General features: G+C 31.3%; 2 protein-coding genes across 3 annotated transcripts in view; one reads left to right on the top strand and one right to left on the bottom strand.

The window, feature by feature from the left end:
• The window catches only part of LOC127733520 (spatacsin-like), a 75,704-nt gene extending 69,754 nt beyond the window's left edge, over positions 1-5,950 (bottom strand). Inside the window, exons 1-3 of the mRNA XM_052242872.1 lie at positions 5,739-5,950; positions 2,931-3,067; positions 1,932-2,147 (exon numbers count right to left, since the gene is read on the bottom strand). Coding sequence (XP_052098832.1) covers positions 1,932-2,147; positions 2,931-3,067; positions 5,739-5,944 — 559 coding nt within the window. The 5' untranslated portion in view covers positions 5,945-5,950. The remainder of the gene's footprint in view (positions 1-1,931; positions 2,148-2,930; positions 3,068-5,738) is intronic.
• Positions 5,951-6,174: 224 nt separating this feature from the next.
• LOC127734781 (angiogenic factor with G patch and FHA domains 1-like) overlaps positions 6,175-18,500 on the top strand; it is a 33,222-nt gene continuing 20,896 nt past the window's right edge. For both annotated transcript variants that reach the window (XM_052244784.1, XM_052244785.1), the window contains exons 1-5: positions 6,175-6,274; positions 14,020-14,785; positions 15,330-15,424; positions 17,368-17,562; positions 17,986-18,285. In XM_052244784.1, coding sequence (XP_052100744.1) covers positions 14,071-14,785; positions 15,330-15,424; positions 17,368-17,562; positions 17,986-18,285 — 1,305 coding nt within the window. In that variant the 5' untranslated portion in view covers positions 6,175-6,274; positions 14,020-14,070. The remainder of the gene's footprint in view (positions 6,275-14,019; positions 14,786-15,329; positions 15,425-17,367; positions 17,563-17,985; positions 18,286-18,500) is intronic.

Here is an 18,500-nt window from a genome sequence, read left to right as displayed (position 1 = left end):
TACATGGTTAGATTCAGCATATCAAAGAACCCCATATATTCAATTTTTGTTGAAATCAAACAAAGTTTAATTTTGGACCCCGATTTGGACCAACTTGAAAACTTGGCCCATAATCAAAAATCTAAATGCATGTTTAGATTCAGCATATCAAAGTACCCTAAAAATTCAATTTTTGTTAAAATCAAACTAAGTTTAATTTTGGACCCTTTTGACCTTAATGTAGACCAATTTGAAAACGGAACCAAAAATTAAGAATCTAAATACACGGTTAGATTCGGCATATCAAAGAACCCCAATAATTCAATTTTTGATGAAATCAAACAAAGTTAAATTTTGGACCCTTTGGACCTCAATGTGGACCAATTTAAAAACGGGGCCCAAAATCCAAAAACTTAATACACGGTTAGATTCAGCATATTAAAGAACCCCAAGAATTCAAGAATAAAACCCCATTGAAATTGATCAAGAAATAAGCAATTTATACGAAGTATCTTCTTTTGCACAATACTGTGCAATTGAATATTTCTTGCTATTGCGCAATACTGCGCAATTGAAGATTTCTTGCTATTGCGCAATACTGTGCAATTGAAGATTTCTTGCAATTGTGCAATACTGTGCAATTGAAAATTTCTTGCTATTGCACAATACTTATTATATAATAATTTACACATCCTGTTTGGTGTGTATCTCCTACCATATCATTATTATTTGCTTTTAAATATTAATCAGAAATAACCAACTTAAAATGGAAAATTTTAAAAGAAAAAAAAAAGGAAAAAAAGAAAAAAAAAATCCCCCCCCCCCAAATTTTTTGAACCCCCTTATGATTCATCACCCCCAAACTCAATCCCAGCCTTCCCTTTGTGGTATGGTACCTTGCAGTACAATTTCAGAGAGATCCATACACTTGAACACAAGTTATTGTCTGGAAACTAGAAAAATGCTTATTTTTGGCCCCTTTTTGGCCCCCAATTCCTAAACGTTTCGGGCAATAACCCCCAAACTCAATTCCAGCTTTCCCTTTGTGATATGGAACCTTGTAGTACAATTTCAGAAATATCCAAACACTTACACACAAGTTATTGTCATGAAACTAGAAAAATGCTTGTTTTTTGCCCCTTTTTTGGCCCCTAATTCCTAAAATTTTGAGGCAATTACCCCCAAAATCAATTACAGCCTTCCCTTTGTGATATGGAACCTTGTGGTACAATGTCAGAGAGATCCATACACTTAAACACAAGTTATTGTCTGGAAGTTACAAAAATGATTATTTTTGGCCCCTTTTTGGCCCCTAATTCCTTAACTGTTGGTACCATAACCCCTAAAATCAATCCCCACCTTCCTTTCGTGGTATTGAACCTTATGGTAAAATTTCATGGAGATCCATTCACTTAAACTAAAGTTAGAGTGCGAAAACCAATGTGTCTTCGGACGACGCCGGACGACGACGACGACGACGACGACGACGACGTTAACGTCATACCAATATACGACCAAAAAATTTTCAATTTTTGCGGTCGTATAAAAATTGTGCATTTATCTTTTTTTTTTTTTTAAATATTACTGAATGAGGTGAACTTTTGTATAATAAGCTCATAAAATCGATGAAAAACATTCTTAAATTTGTCTTAATCATCAAATCTCTACACCATTTTTCTTAAAAGTTGATATGTTGTTATTACATAAATTTCTGTTTGATTGAAATAAAATAATATCATGGGGTCACCACTTCGTTTATAATGTGTTACCTAGTCGGTAGTGAAAAACATCAATAAGTCTACTTTTTACAATTTGCAATGATGTTACGCTTATTTCAATGTTTTGTGTTTTTTATTACCTAGAAATTCACTTTGCAGTCAGTCACACTATTATTTTACATCATTCAGTTTGTATCTTTCAATTATATTTGATTTCTAACTATATAAGGATACTAATAATTGTTGTTTCACCATCAAACACTGCTACGAAGCCAGTCAGAATATGATAAACATTGTGTGCTACTGTATTATTAGGTATAATAATGGATGTCACAACTTTATATCCCGCCTTTTTTATCTCCATAACAACCAATTCATCTTTTATTTTCACAATTAGGTGGTTTCCATAGTAACTGGCTAATTTAAAGTCTTTGAAATCAATTTTGTCTTCTGCAAAAAAATAAATTCTTAGAGTGCTTCTTCCATGTATAAATAAAGATAATATAGTGTTTCTTTGATTCTATTTCATCATTCAAGTAAGCTTTTTGAAATGATTTATTTTCTCCCTAGCTACATTTCATAATTAGCAGAATTTGGAATCAAAATATTACTCATTTTTTTAACACACATATTGACTAAATTAGTCTATGTTTTTATAAATAAACTGTTAATTTAATTTCCAGAAAATTAGAAATAAACTATATACAGTGTTCTCCCCAGGGCCTTTTAGCATCATGGTAATGTGATGCTATATTGCTAGAATGTGATGTTATCTGAAATGAGTTTCTTATAGAAAGTGTAATGAATGTGATGCTATAGTTTCTAGAAACAAGATGGTATTTCATAATTTTCTGTTCACCAGGATGATATAAGAAATTTCTGAGAATACTGTATAGCTACAATTTAAACTTTATAGAAAAAGCATAAATAATTTTAATTACAGTTGAAAATCTATCTTTTAGCTTATCAAAAGACAAAAAACATCACAAACATGAAAGAAGCAAATATTCCTCATTAGTTACATCATTTATCCAAGTCTAAAAAAAAAAGTCCAAAATTTTACATACAGGTGTATTTCTTAAGGTTTCCATGCATGTTGTATCTTCGCTAGCCAACTCTCTTCTGGAGAGGAGTGGACTGAATTGTAATCCTTGGCTAGTGAAGATGTGCATGTTGAGAATCTATAACTAAATCATCTTATTACAGAAATTCTGAATGATAATTCACATATACCTTGCACAATGACTTCATTAATATTCTGTTGAAGGGCAATCTCTGTATGCTGTTTGTAACATAACAAACTACCATCTTGTTTCAGACAAACAAAACTTCCTTCTACTGTGTTGGAATGGTCTGTGTTCCATACAATTCTGAACAAAAAGTAGACATGTTATAATATTATTGTACTAAAAAATTAAACTACAATGTATGAAAGGTTGGAGATGCTTTGTGCTTTTAAATGTCATAGTTTTAAATTTATAATGATAAATCTTATAAATCAGGAATAGCACTACTTTAATTAAGATTTATAGGGAGAAGTGACTTTTTTTTAAATTGACAAGTAGAAATGGTGATCAAAAGTCAAAGAGAATAGCTTGTTATCACACAGTCACAATGTTTGCATTTAACAATATTGCTATTTTGCCAATTATATCCAACTTATTTCATTCTTTTATGTTTAGTACAAATCTAATAAGTTTTATTTTATGCCTTTTATAGTAACAGTTGTTAAGTTCCAATCCAATATGTTTTATTTTAGTGTGACAGGATTGCTTCCCTTGAGAAGTTGATACATAGCCAGCTGTAAGCGGTTGAGCTAGAAATAGTTATTATCAATTGTAATTTGAAAAAGGTAGATTGAACTCTTATCTACGGTAAATACAAGTACTGAAAATTCTTAAAATACTAATGGAACAGATTTAGATTATTTAATAACAGAAATGGTCTTATACCATGTATATGTATACCAGAAATATTGATAATAAAGACTATAATTTTGGGATAAATATGTTATTTTCACTACATTGTTTCAACTTCAGAAAAACAAATTTTGTGTCTTGTATGTAAATTCCTTGTATAAAAATATGGCAGGCATAAATTATTTACAATTGCACATGCATGTAAAAAAAAAAACATGTACTTAAGATTGCCAAATTCAATTTTTAGAATGGGAAGTTAAAGAAATAAAATGAAATTGTTTTTAAAAAACAGAACAAAAGTACCATTTGGATGATGCTGATAAACTAATATTTAACGTCCAGTGGCAAATATAACATGCATATCAGGATGAGAACATGTTTTGAATATGAGCCCTGTTTTGTACAAGACAGAAATGTTGAGTCGAATTTTAAACACGCTACTTCACAAGCTTGAAGCACATTCAAAACTGAAGAGACTAGTTGTTTCTCTTACTCCTAAATAGCAGCAGAAAATTACAGTATTCAAGTTATGGTTTGACTATGACATGGTCTGGATTCGAACCACCAACCTCCAGCAATTGAGATAAGCATGCCACCACGAGACCGCTCAGGCAGTTATACACAAAATGGAAAACTTGACTACGCAACAAGAACTTGATGTGAACCCATGCACCAAAACCAGGGGGTGATCTAAGGTACTCTGGAAGGGTAAGAAGATTCTGCTCCACATGCATACCTGTCAACCTATGAAAATAAAAATGCAGGTCATGACCCGCATTGAAGAAGAAAATCTCAGGTCATAACACGTACGAACTTTTCAGCTGAATTTAAGTAATTAGGGGACATTTTTTTTATATTTCAAATCAACATGTTCACATAGTTAAGTATTAATTGAAATTAATTTAAAACGTTAATTTTAATTTAATTTTTTCATTGCATTTAAAAGCCATTGAAATATTAATGTATTACACTATATCAATTCAAGCCAAGCCATACCCCCTATTTATGTTTCATTCATAGTTTGTTTTTTTTATATTATCTTATTCATTCATAGTTTTAAATCAATCCACAAGCCACATGTTATATCAGACAGGGATATTAGAAAATATAATTCAAAATTTAAAAGCATTTAAAGGAAGAAGAGATGAAAAAAAATATTATCAAAATATTAATTTTTTTATTGTTCTAAGTAGTAAAATTTTTTTTTTAATTGTACTAAGCAGTAAAATAATAGAGAGTAATATTCTGATATGTATATGCATTCAATTTGCCTTAGATTTAATCTTTTTACAAGTAAAACATAAGTTTAAGGAGTATATTGTGAAAGGTGGCAAATAGGGGGAGTAACTCAAATTTTTTGTCAAACAGCTTTGAGATACACAAATTATTTTTGACCTTAAGCTTAAGGTTATTGATGTTAATTAATAGTGTGTTTGACACCAAAGCTGTCATGTGAAGCCATGCACTTAATGGGTCACTTAATTTGACAGTTAACACAGCTAGTTGAACTTCCTTTCCAGGAAGAATTATGAATTTGCTAGTATTTCATCTCAGTATTTTAAAGGAAAATCACTTATGAAATCAGTCTAAAGGATCAAGAATCTGGGTGAAAACGGGTCTTTTTTACTAATTCCCAGGTTATTTTAAGAGCCAGCGGATATTTGAAAAATAATGTGTGAGAGGTGAAATTTACGGGGTGTCACACACAAGATACTGGTCAGTTGACAGGTATGTCCACATGTGGCACCCGTCATGATGCTCATGCAAGTAGTCATTTGGTGACATCAATTTATAGGAAAAGAGGACAGAATTGTGGTTACGACAATTGAAACATATCCAGCGTAATCTGTGAAACAATTAATGGGCAAGCAGGGTTAACTCTGAAAAGCTGAGCTAGCATATTAGCACATATTTCCTCTTGTTTCGTTCAGTTTCTTTTCGTGTCTATTTTGTTTCCACTTATGGCAAATTACATGTATGCTTCAGATGCATGAAATTTATAACGTGTTGTTTTCATTTATAATAGGCACCCAAATGTTTTGAGTGTTATCTTTAAGAAAAAATCAGCAAATGGGATCCCTCCCGTCTCAAACAATATCCTCTAAGCCAAAAATAACCGTACTGTTTTATGCCTTCTATTTCAACTGGTTTCACATTACTCTGTTTTGTGTCAAGTTTGATGATTTCTAGCAGAGAATTTTCTTTCTCTATTGAAATATATCTTTGACTCTGACAAATCTTTAAGCTTATGATATCTTTGAAGGGTAAGGAAATGCCGAATCTGTGAATGTAACATTTTAAAATTTCAGGACTCTGGATGTCTGCCATCTTCGTGTCATGTGATATTTCAGTAAAAGTATAAATTAGTGCTCTTTTGATCCGACCATTTTAAAATTCTAATTCTAATTTTTATTTGATTTGCAAAGTTTATTAAATTTTCGAAACCCTTGTAATTATTTCTTCAAAATTATAAATTATTTCATAATAACTATTTCTATTTCAGGAAGTACTAAAATATTTAGACGTTATTTCTTCATTTCACACTTTTAGTTTTAGTAACCGGAAGTAGAGCAGACAAGACATGAGAGTTGACCATATGCTTTAAAAGATTTATCACTTTTCAATATATATTGAAATTGAAAAACGAAAAAAAATCAGGTAAAGACCAACACAAATTAGAATGTGAATAACTGATAAATGCATACCATCAGACGAGTGATAGAAAAAATACCAAACATGCAATTTTGGAATTCTGCCACAGGCATGAACTAGTAACTTTGTCTCTAATTTGTTTTACTTACGATGCAGGCCGGTAATTTCGCCCACATACGACTTTGACTGTATGTATTTCTCCTTAATTATATACAAATTATATCAAATTTAATATAAATCGATTCATTTACAAATCAACTTTGAGTAGTTTATCTCATTTCTCAAAAAATATCTGAAGTAAATTTTAAAATCAATAATACAAGTGGGTCATCTGTGTTTTTATCGGAAATGTGTTTGTCCGGTAAATCTGCCCATGCGCAGAAAATATGTATGGAGGGCCAGTTTATCACAAATTTATGAAAGGAAAAGGTGATTTATTTATTTACAGACCACTTATAAAGAGATTCCAGATTGGCCAAACAAATTTTCAAGCCAGAAATGAGTTTTGTAAGCAATAATATGATTATAGTTAGCTTAAGGAACTGTGTTATATGTATCACTACATATTTTTTGTAATAAAGGATTTTTCTTTAAAATTTGACGTACAGTGATGATAAGTACAGTTCCTAGGAATAAAATAGCAGACGAAATAATCACGGAAGTGACAATTATGGAAGAAATAGGAGTTGGCGGGTTTACCGGACGGGCAGAATTACTGGACACTAGTCTACTGTATATACCTTTATACAACACAAGCTATGCATCTCTTATTTTTAGTCCCCTTACCGACGAAGTCGAAGGGGACTTTAGGTTTGCACTCAGTCAGTCTGTCCGTCTGTCCATCCGTCAGTACGGCAAATCAGCTTTCCACACTTTTTTTCTTTGTTCTTGAAGAAATTGATTTGATATTTGGTATATAGTTTTATCATGCAGGGTTTAAGCTAGGATTTTGAGGGCTTTAGTCACTTTTGCGTGGGATGAAAATCAACCTTTTTTTGGGTAGCAGCAAGGGACCTAGGATGTATATTACTTTGTCAGACTTTGTCTTTGAAGGACTTTAATAGGCATACTAGGCAGTTACTGCATGATTTGACTGATGTGGCACTTTAATACGAAAGATTAGGATATAAGATCTAGAAATCTAGTTCACAATTTCACATCAGTTAGTTTCAGGGTACATTCCTAATCAGCAAAAGTTGGGATCCATTTTTTTTTAAACCAGGATTCACAGCAGAAATGAACTTGTAAGGACTATTTCACTGCATTATTCATACTCATTATCCTTAAAAACGTTTTAAAGCGATATTTAGAATTAATTTTTATGAAGTTGGAACCAAGAATTTGTACAAATCCTTATTGGAACAATTCTAATGACTTTAAATTGTAAATTTATCATGAATAGTCACGTTTACTTTCGATTTCCAAATGAAATGAAAACGGGAAGTGACAAGTTGATAATAAATTCAGAATGAATCCGGATTCATCTACGGATTGGTTCGTGTTTAAAAAAGGCAGGAAATTATCATTTTTTAAATTAAATTTGCTACATAAGAACTATATTTGTCTCTCTCGTTTAGTTGAATACTTAATTATTTCGTATTTTACGTTTTAGTATCTTTAAATTCATATGAATACTTTCGCGCAAGCGCAGTTCCTAGTAAAAGAAGTACCTGTTTGACTTGTGAAAACATTTCTGAATGTTATGAATAAAGTTCTATCTTTTTAATCGAAGTTATCGAAAGTTTTTGATTAAAAGTTATATCAAATATGACGAAAATACGTTCATTTGACGAAACTACGACAAGCGAACTGCAAATTGTGATCGTTTGAGAAATATTGAAATTAAAATGCGAACTGTCCGAGGGAATACTCAAATGTTGAAATGACGAAACTACGACAAACGAACTGCAAATTGTGCTCGTTTGATAAATATTGAAATTGAAATGCCGACTGACTGATTTTACTAGGGAAAATAATTATATTGATGATCAATTTTGAGGTTGATAAATGATTAACGGATTAGTGACCCATCCGATGGCGATAAGCGGATTATCTGTAATCACAACTTTTAACACCTGTTGAAAATGTTAATTAGCTGAGGGTCATAAACTTGTCAGAAACAATAAGACAGGTAGAATTATAGTATTTTCATGCGAAAATATTTTTACTCTTTCCAAATTTAAGTGACGAAATTGATTTGGAATACTTTCGTCATTCTGAAAACCGTTTCGTAAATGACGAAAATGACGAGCGCTAGCAAAATCACTGATCATGACAAGTAATAGATCAAGTTCGAATTTTGTTCCGGTCTGATGATTTAGTCCAGAGTTGTGGACCATAACTCTGGACCATATCTAATGTTAGAGTACTATGTTAAACCATATTTCTGTACAAAGGGAGATAACTCATTTTTAAAAGACATTCTTTGTTAAATTATTTGAAGAATTTTTTGACAGGTTTGTTTGTTATTTAGTATAAACTAATTTTCTGAATGCTACATTTTGTGTATTATATATCAAAAAAAATTATGAAGAGAAATCCTTTAATTAGATAATAATCTATTTTTATTAATGTATATATTTCAATACATTACATTGTGTAGATAAAAGTTGTTGACATTTTATAGATTAGTTACAAATCTATATTAGTTTGTGACAAATGAAAGAAAAAAATATTTGGAACTATTAATTTATCTGATTATAATTTGAAATAGATATACACTGTGTTACATCATATCTAATTCTAGAGAACTATTAATCATATCTAATGTTTTTTTCATCATGCTTATAAGATATTGATTGATAATTGGTATATGGTTTTATCATGACAAGTTACAGATCAAGTTCAAATTTTTGTTTCGATCTAATAATTTTGTGCAGAGTTATGGTCCTTGGACTTGAAAAATTCACTCATATAATCAGTTTTCAACACTGTTTTTAGTCATGCTTGAAGATATTGACATGATATTTACTTTTTGTTTACACCATGCAGAGCTCCAGATAAGCTGCGTATTTGCGTGATCACGCAATAAAAACAACTGAAAACCCAATGCAATTGACGATTGCAGCGTTCAAAAACCCAATTCATGCAAAGGAAAACCCAATTATATGTCAGAACCATGTGTTCTCAACCCTTCTAGTCATTATCATGTGGGTTATTTACCCTAATCTATAAATTATGGTTGCTTAAATCTATTTTCGTAATATTTATAATTGGAAATCTCCTTTCGTTCTAAAAATAGAGCGTTCCGCAAATAGTTGACCTGCGTCCCTGTTGGAATTGTCCTTTGCTCAAGAAGGTAAACATGCTGATGTAAACAGATTTCGATCTTCTCTGCGTTTATCCAATTGTAGTAAAGATAATAATTTTTTTCATATTCAGAGAGAGATTGAATTACCAAATTTTGACCAATCAATTGGTTCTTTATGTCAGTATGTTAAAAATAAACTATGTGAAAGTTATTTAACATTTTGGAATAGACTGAAGTATCAAACAATTAACTCTGAAAAAGGGAAGCTTGGTACTTATTTTTCTATAAAAATTGTTTTAAAAAAGAAAAATATTTAGAGCTACAGAATTTTTAAAAAAAGACAGTCAATTTGTAAATTAAGAATAAGCGCTCACTCTTTAAAAATTGAGACAGACAGATATTCAAAAAAATATATAGAAAGATCTGAGCGTCTTTGTTCAAATTGCTCACTTGGTAAAGTTGAAGATGAGCTTCATTTTTTGGTAGAATGCCCTCTTTATGATACTCAAAGGGAAGATTTTTTTCAATACATTTCTAACAATTGTTATAATTTTAAAAATTTAAATAAATCTAATTTTTTATGGCTCTTGACCCAAGAAAATGTAACTCTTATGGAAAAACTGAGCTGTTATATTTGTGACTGTTTTGAATTAAGGAGATCAGGTATGAATATTGACACTAAGTTAAGTAAATGACTTGAGAATGAATGCATATATGTAATTTTATTCTTTTATTCACAATATATATGTGGTTTTTGGCTCTGAATCTGACCAATGCTAATATACTAAATATATATTTACAAGTGACTATTATTGTTGTTGTTACCAATTATGTAAATCAATTGTATCTGAATTGTGCCCTTTATGGGCCCTGTAATTTGGGAAATTAAAGTATTCTATTCTATTCATATTGCTCTGGATTTATCACTGACACATATAGCAATGACAATGAATGATTTTATACAAAAGTAAATTTTCGGTAAAAATATTGAATAGACACATGTTTTCAGCTTCTTTTTGATAGCTGAGGGATAATCATGATAATAATAAGACTCAGCTAGTGTTATCAAGAAGCGTTCCACGGACTCACGCTTTCATGCGCGACCAGACAGAAAGCCAGTGCTATTATACGTGCCTTAACGAGAACATTGTAAGTATCACAAATCCGGGTTTCGTCTCCATATGATTAATCAGTGGTGCAAGAATTAAATCAGTTGGAACAGTGAAAGGCCAAATCAATTACAATGTATGTCCTTGAAAAGCATTGGAAACCTAACATAATATATTAAAGGGACACCTAAATTGACCAGATTTATGTGAATAAAATTAAACCAGAGACATATGTTTAATCATTCAAATATTATTTTAGTTTTAAAAGAGTTTTTTCCATTTCTGTTGATGAGTAAACACACATATTCGTTTTGACATAAATGTAGCTGGCCACTTTCTTTATTTTTTTTTATCTTATGCCAATAAGCATGATAAGACTACCATGTTTAGATAGTTATGATATTGGCAAGTGTAGTACAACATTGTCATTTATTTATTTGATGTTGCTTGATCATTTGAAATTGAATGTGGTCTCAGTCATTAAACCACCCCATGGTCATATTCTTAACCTGGTCGATCTAGTCAAGGTTTTAGGGTGTATCTTAATTCAACTGGGAACTGTTTATTATTTTTACAAACAACTAGAACACACCCGCAAAATCACGGGCATTAAGAGCGTGGTTGAAAGTATGTAAACTGTGTAGGATGAATTTTTGTAAAAGATTTTATGAGTGTATTTGCTATTTACTATCCACGGCTCTCTATATAATATATCAGTGACCGCCGTGGATAGTAAACTTGGAATTGATAGTAAATAGCAAATACACTTTATTTATAGTATATGTATGATCATAGTATACAGAAAAACGCGAATATAATCGTCCTGTCCCCAAGTACTTTTTGTGATATTTTAAAACAGTCCACAATGGAAGTCTTGTCTATGACTTAAAAGTCCGTCCGATGACGGAAACAATATCCGGACGCCTTTATTTTCGTTTTCCTCCAAAAATATATCAAACTGAATAATCATAAGCGAGGGTGACAAATGCGACTATGCATGGTACCTATAGGACACAGAGGCATGATGATTAATTAATTGTGGAAGGAAGAGAAGCGACACACAAAATGAGGTCTTCTCATTTAAATATATAGAAGTAGGTCTGCGAACAGTTGATAGGACTGGCAAACCTGTCCTACAGGATCCAATGTTCACAAGTACTTCATAAAAATCTAACAACTTAGCCACACCTACGCCAATATTGGCAAATAAACCAATGGGTGATCGTATCTGTCCTAGAAAGGTAATTAGTTTCTGTCCCACTAGTGACACCAGTTTATATAAGTTGAGAGAAAAGAAAAAAAACTGGCGGAAGGGTTGAAACAAACCGGACACAAATTAAACAGAACAATTGCTCGTCAGGGTATAAACCAAATAAAACAGCCATCAAATATTGAACAGATATATCATGTTAAGAAGGGGTATTTGCGAAAAATACCAGTCGAGAGAATGTTAAATTTCGCGAGCCGTAAGGCGAGGGAAATTCATTCTCAAGACTGGTATTTTTCGCAAATACCCCTCAAAAACATGCAATATCTATTTAATTACACCGAATGTTAACGTTCAAAAACGCATTGATGATCGTGACGTTACAAGTGTCCAGTCGGATAGAGTATTTTTTGGCAAATACCATGGCAGAGAGGGTAAAAAAAGCATATCCTTTTTGCATTTACCCCGGCAGCGTTAAAAAATGAACGATATTCATTGAAAACAGTAAATTGGTGAAAAATACACTGGCTATCAACCAATCAAAACCCAGGATTCTTACATAAGGTGTAATTAATAATGAAAGAAATATATTTAAAATAGATGAACATCTCGGTTTGATAGAATTGTATTATAACACGACTAAATTCAATATCTTGATGATGAAAAAACCAAATATATTAAGGAGCTTGGTGGTGAAAAACCCAATTTGATAATTGCTTGAGGGGTGAATTAGAATTAATAATGCAAATGAAAAAATATTTCACTCAATCATATAATAAATGATGGATAAAAACCCCAATGTGTGAATTCTTAACTGGAGCTCTGACCATGACAAGTTATAGAACAAGTTAGCATTTTGTTCCAGTATAATGAATTTTTACCCGGTAGGGGACTATGTATTGCCATGCTATACTCTCAGAATGCTTGTTTAGAAATGACATTCGCTATAATATAAATCTGTGGTCTTCTATCCCACTGTAATGTGTAATGTTATAAATCTGCATTGAACAGGTTTTACATTTTTACTACAAATATACTTTTTATTTAAGTAAATTTTAATTGTCTACCTGTACTATATATGTGCTCTTGTATGCAGTGAAGTATGTTTTTGCTTGATTACCCTTTTGTTTATGTATAATTATCTTTTAGAAATTGTGTATTCTTATATGTCATGTATGTAGATTAGAACTTAGAAGGCCAAGGATTAACTGTTTTGTTTATAACTGTGTAACCTTCTGAAAATAAAGAATTTATTATTATTATTATGGGAAGGATCCTCTTTAATGGGTACTATCTTCATTTATGGGTATTATACCCCAAAACGTGTATCAATGTTCAGTGTTAAAAATATAAACTTTTGATTTACAGATAATTTCTGTCTGACATGGCGCAAACATTCTGGTAAAGGATAACATTTTGCTTAAAGACACAACGACTGAAATATCATCAGAATAAAAGTTAACAGCCTTAATTCAAAATGATTTTTGGAGGCCATCATTTTTGTATTCAATTCTCATTTGAACTATGGTCTTTAACATGTTAAAGGGAAAAATGTTGCCATTTATATGAATATTTGCACCATGATAGTTTTCATCATGATTATGATGAAATAAAAAAATTTGATTTTTTATCACTGTAAATTGATACCCGATTTTCATAATTTTGGGTATAATACCTATAAATGTGGATAGTACACATTTATGAGGATCTTCCCAAACCTGTTCAAGTGTTCAATTCTATACAAAATGTTGTATGCCTTCACCTTTGTTGTCGCAATCGTAAAACGGAACATGATTTTCATGATTTTTTTATTTTAATTTCAAATAACACCAGTACAGCAATTATCGATCAAATTGAATCACTTTACTTTACAAGTGAGAAAGAAAATACACAAAAATAAACTGCCACTGATTATCTGAAGAAATTTTTTTAGTGTATAATTCCCAATTCATATTGTATACATATATAGGTTACAATCAATTTAATTTAAAAAAGAGAATCCAAAGATGTATGTTCTATTACTATGGCATTTGTAATTTTAGGTCATTACACCCTAAAACCATTTCATTGAAAAATCTCAGGAACCTTCTGACAGGAAAAGATTATGACAGTAACAGGACAACTGAATTGTAGTCATCCTTGAAATAGGGGTGAAAATATGTAATTTTATTTTGGTATTTTGCAGGTTTACAGATATACTTAGTGATTTTTTAACTGGATTGATTTGAATGAAATTATGGAGCCTGACAGTACAGAAATAGAGAGCTCAAAATGTGAAGCAATAAGTTCAGAAAATGACATGATAACAGAAAATGAAATAGCAGTTCAACAGTCTCCTAATGTTCAAAGTTCTCAAATTTCAAGTTGCGACGATGACCCAGGACAGACAGTAGAAAGTAGTACTGATATTAACAGGACAATACAAAATGTAATAAACATAACGTCCAGTCTGTGTGATGAAACAGACAGCACAGAAGAGATGCTACAGGATGAAAATGAAAGATTAAAACATTTACATGTACAGAACATTGAACCCGAGGAATTATTGATATCAGGAGATCAACCTGGTAGCTCTAAAGTGGAAGAAGTATTGAACTCTGAAGAAAAAGCAGATAGTTCTGAAATATTGGAAAGTGTTAAATTAACTGACAAAGAACTGGAGCATGTTGAAGAAAGTGTTCTGAGAAAATATACGGGACTAGATATTGATCTTGCTTCAGAAAACCAGTTGCTCAAAGAAGATGTTATCAAATGTAGATGTGAGTTAGAAAAATATGGCAAAAGACTTGCAGCTATGGAAAGAAAGTTGGAAAAGGCAAATAACTATAATGAGGATCTTAGGACTCAAGTAGATAAACTTAGTGCTGAACTTCACCAATATCGGAGAGAGAAACACAAAGTATTTACAAACTCTGACACCCAAACTTCAGCAGAAGATCTGATGGAAGTTGGTAAGACACTGCAATATTCATAGATCAGTTTCAGGAAATAGATTAATGTGTTTTTTGTATACTAAATAATGTAGTTTGCTGCAACAGTAAACCCAAGGTCTTTGAGAAAAAAGTAACTTTTTCTGATGTTGAGTGAATTTGACCATGTTGACTGAATCACTGTGAATCAGGGTGATTGCAGGTGATTTTGTGTGGTTTATGAACCTATGGAATAAGCAGAGAGAACTAACCAACAATCACAAACATTCACTGTGAAAACTGTCTAGTGTGTACTGTACATGTACTTGCATTAAATCCGCCTGGTTTTACTAGACTTTAGACTCATATATTAACAGTAGACAGAAATCTTAAGTTTTGCTATATACATAATTCAATCAATTTGCTTTAGCTAAAGAAAATCTAAAATCTCTAATACGGCTTTCAGTTTCTTTGAAGTTGTAGCTTTAAAGGTTAAAGTTGATATTTTGATTGGTAGGACCAGTAGAAAAAAGAACTTTGTAAATGATTATAATCCAATGTAGAAAAATTTTGTCTTCATTTACAGATGACACTCTTTATGATGTTAATATACCTGGCTCCAAACCAGATGGTGACACAACTTTTGATTGGAGTGCAGAGCCAGCGATAGATGCAGGGCAGGTAAACATTTAGAGTTTGTTTGTAAAAAGGAAATGTTGAACCCTGCTTAAAATCTAGGCCAAGATTTTGTACAAATAATTTATACATGTTTAGGATGAGAATCAATCAATTGATTTAATAAAAAAATACATACATAAAAAATGTAGGTGGATTCTGAATACGGAATAGTACATGTAGATAGGCAGGGGGTGTAGATGGGAAATTTTGACTGTCACATGAAAATTATGTTGAATAGGTTGTGAAATAAACTTGTCATAAGAGCACCTACAGACCAAGGATTTGTATAGTGAGACTATCCTTGTACAGACATATCAGAAAGCTAAAAGGGTTCTGCAGAGTGATAAAAATGTGGCACTTCCTGAACACAATAGTATAAGATTTAGTGGCTCCAGACAGGTTCAAAATAAGGGGCAAAAGTAACTGCAGTTCCTAAATTGTGTACATACAAATTTGAAATGCTGATATTGTTTTGTGTATCTGTCATTGCTGATGTTTGATTCAGCCATTCTGGATCTATGCGATCACTCTGGTTTTGGAGATGGTGCAGAATACTAAGTTGAAGACATATCATGAAACTAATTATATGTTTTTATGACTTGCAGAAACTTTCTACACCATTTTAATCATCAACTGCAAACTTTTGACATGTTATTTGCCCTTAAATTAAGAAAAGATTGGTCGAATAGTGACTTTATTTTAGATATAAACTTGAATATAGTTCCTTTCTAAATCAAAATTTATGATGATTTACTATTTATGAATTAATTTGAAAAAGTATTTGTACATCAATTGAATCAGTTGATAAGAATTTTGAAATTATTAAATTAGTATCTTGTGCTTGTGTAAATTATTGTTCAATGAAATGTAGGTCAACATGTCAACATGTGTATTAATATATCTAAGTTGATTCCCACACTTTTTTGAAATGGTATTACTCCAATTCTTTCCATAGGCAAGTAAGAGTCAGAATGATTATTAACTGTCATGATTTTCAAATAAGTATTAATTAGTAACAACCCCAGGCTTAATTCAAAACAGTTAATATCTCATGACCTGTTACATAATTAAATAGACACAATTTATTACACACCTAACTGAATACACACATTCTTGACCTCAATAGTAAACCACAAATGTATTATTTATTTTGATCTACACTACATTAAAATATTCTGTTAATTTTGCTAGCTAGCTGAATGAATAATCTGATGTGTTTTTTTTCAAAGAAAATACTTAAAATGAAAAAAAATATGTATAAAAAATGCAAGTAAATTTTATTTTACTTGTAAAATCAGTGCCTGTATCATCTGACATAAGTCAATAATCAAGTTCTAATTAATTAGTTACAATTATCAGAAATTTGGTTGAAATATTAAACAAAATGGCATAACTCTTACCTTAGCATTTTCTGCAATAAAATTGATTTGTTTGTTTTACATTTATATCCCATTATATTGATATTCTGGAAATATCTTAGCATTAGGTATTTGTACATTTAGATTTCAATACAGGAAATGTATTTTTTCTTAATAAAGAATGAACACCAAATTAGATAAAAAATAGTTATTATTTTTTTTAATTTTTGTTGTTGAGAAAGTGCATTTAAAAGGCCTCTTTCTGGAAATTATTAAACCTGTCATTATTAATAGCATATAAAAAATATATTAATTGTTTGACGATTTTCCTTTCCATTCTTGTCAAAAATAAAATCTGACAGAGTCTAAAATTGAAAGATCAGTGTATATATTTATATTTGCATCAATATTGCGAAATTCCCTACCTTTGGACAATAACATAGAAATTTTACAGTAAGATTGGAAATGAAGAGAGAAAAAAATTAGAAAAAAGTATGGTCAGAAAGAATATCAGACTAGCTATGAATATGGCTGGATCACAACATCAACGATGCTTTGATTAGATACATGTATTGTTTTATTGTTTAGACAGCAACAGAAGGTGACAGTTTGCAGAATCCTGCTTTCCATACTTCTATAGGTGATGGTCTGCAAACACCTGGAATGTCTATAGCAGACAGTTTAAAGGCCACAGCCGAAGCAGCCATGAATATGACAGGATTTGTGTTTGATCAGCAGTCAGGACTATACTATGACTATAGCACTGGCTATTATTATAATGCTGTAAGTATTTTTAAAGATTTGTCTGTCTTGCACTGGCTATTATAACAATGCTGTAAGTAATATCATAAATATCTGTCCGTCTAGCAGTGACTTCAATAAAAATGCTATAGCTAGATTTGTGTATGATTAGCAGTCAGATCCATACTATGACAGCAGGACAACAATGAAGAAAAGTATATGTATTTTCAAGGTATGAATTATAAAATTTATGAATAATAACTTTTCCTTGTTTCTGTCTTGCTTTGAAAATGAGCCTCCAGAAGCTGTTGTTGAATCCTTAATTCATGTCTTTGGGTTTTCTATTTTTTTTTTAGCAGCAAAGTATGTCTAATGGTTTTAAGTACTTGCCATTTGAATAAATTCATTGCAACTTAAATCGGGTAATCGAAAAATTAAAGGCTTATTGTTATTTTTTTTTTCCAGGAAAAAGGTCTTTATTATGATCCCAAGTCTGGAACCTATTTCTACTTCAACAAATCAACAGGCAAATATGAATATCACTCTAAAGTAGATCTGTCTTACTACACTCCACAAACACAAGTATATCCAGATAGAACACATGGATCTTATCGCCATGGTTATTCAGATAAACATTCAGATCGATATTCTGAACGTTCACCAGAGCATGGTAGCAGTTCATCTGGAAAGAAAAAGAAGAAAAAAGATTCTAAAAGGAGAGATTCAGAAGATAAAGAGCCAAAAAGAAGGGATTCAGATGAAAAGGTATGTACCATTCATATATGTATATATATATATACTGGTAGTGTCTGTTGAAAGTGGTATTTAAGTGTATAGATTATTTATTTATTTTATAAAACATGTGTTTCTTTTTTTTACCTGGATCTCCTCTCGCTAGTTTTTATACGACCGCAAAAATTAAAAATTTTTTGGTCGTATATTGGTATGACGTTGGCGTCGTCGTCGTCGTCGTCCGGCGT

Source organism: Mytilus californianus, unplaced genomic scaffold (genome assembly GCF_021869535.1).
Source record: "Mytilus californianus isolate M0D057914Y unplaced genomic scaffold, xbMytCali1.0.p SCAF_3, whole genome shotgun sequence".
Classification (NCBI taxonomy): domain Eukaryota; kingdom Metazoa; phylum Mollusca; class Bivalvia; order Mytilida; family Mytilidae; genus Mytilus; species Mytilus californianus.
Note: the sequence above shows the minus strand (reverse complement) of the source record. Positions and strands in the feature narration are given on the sequence as shown.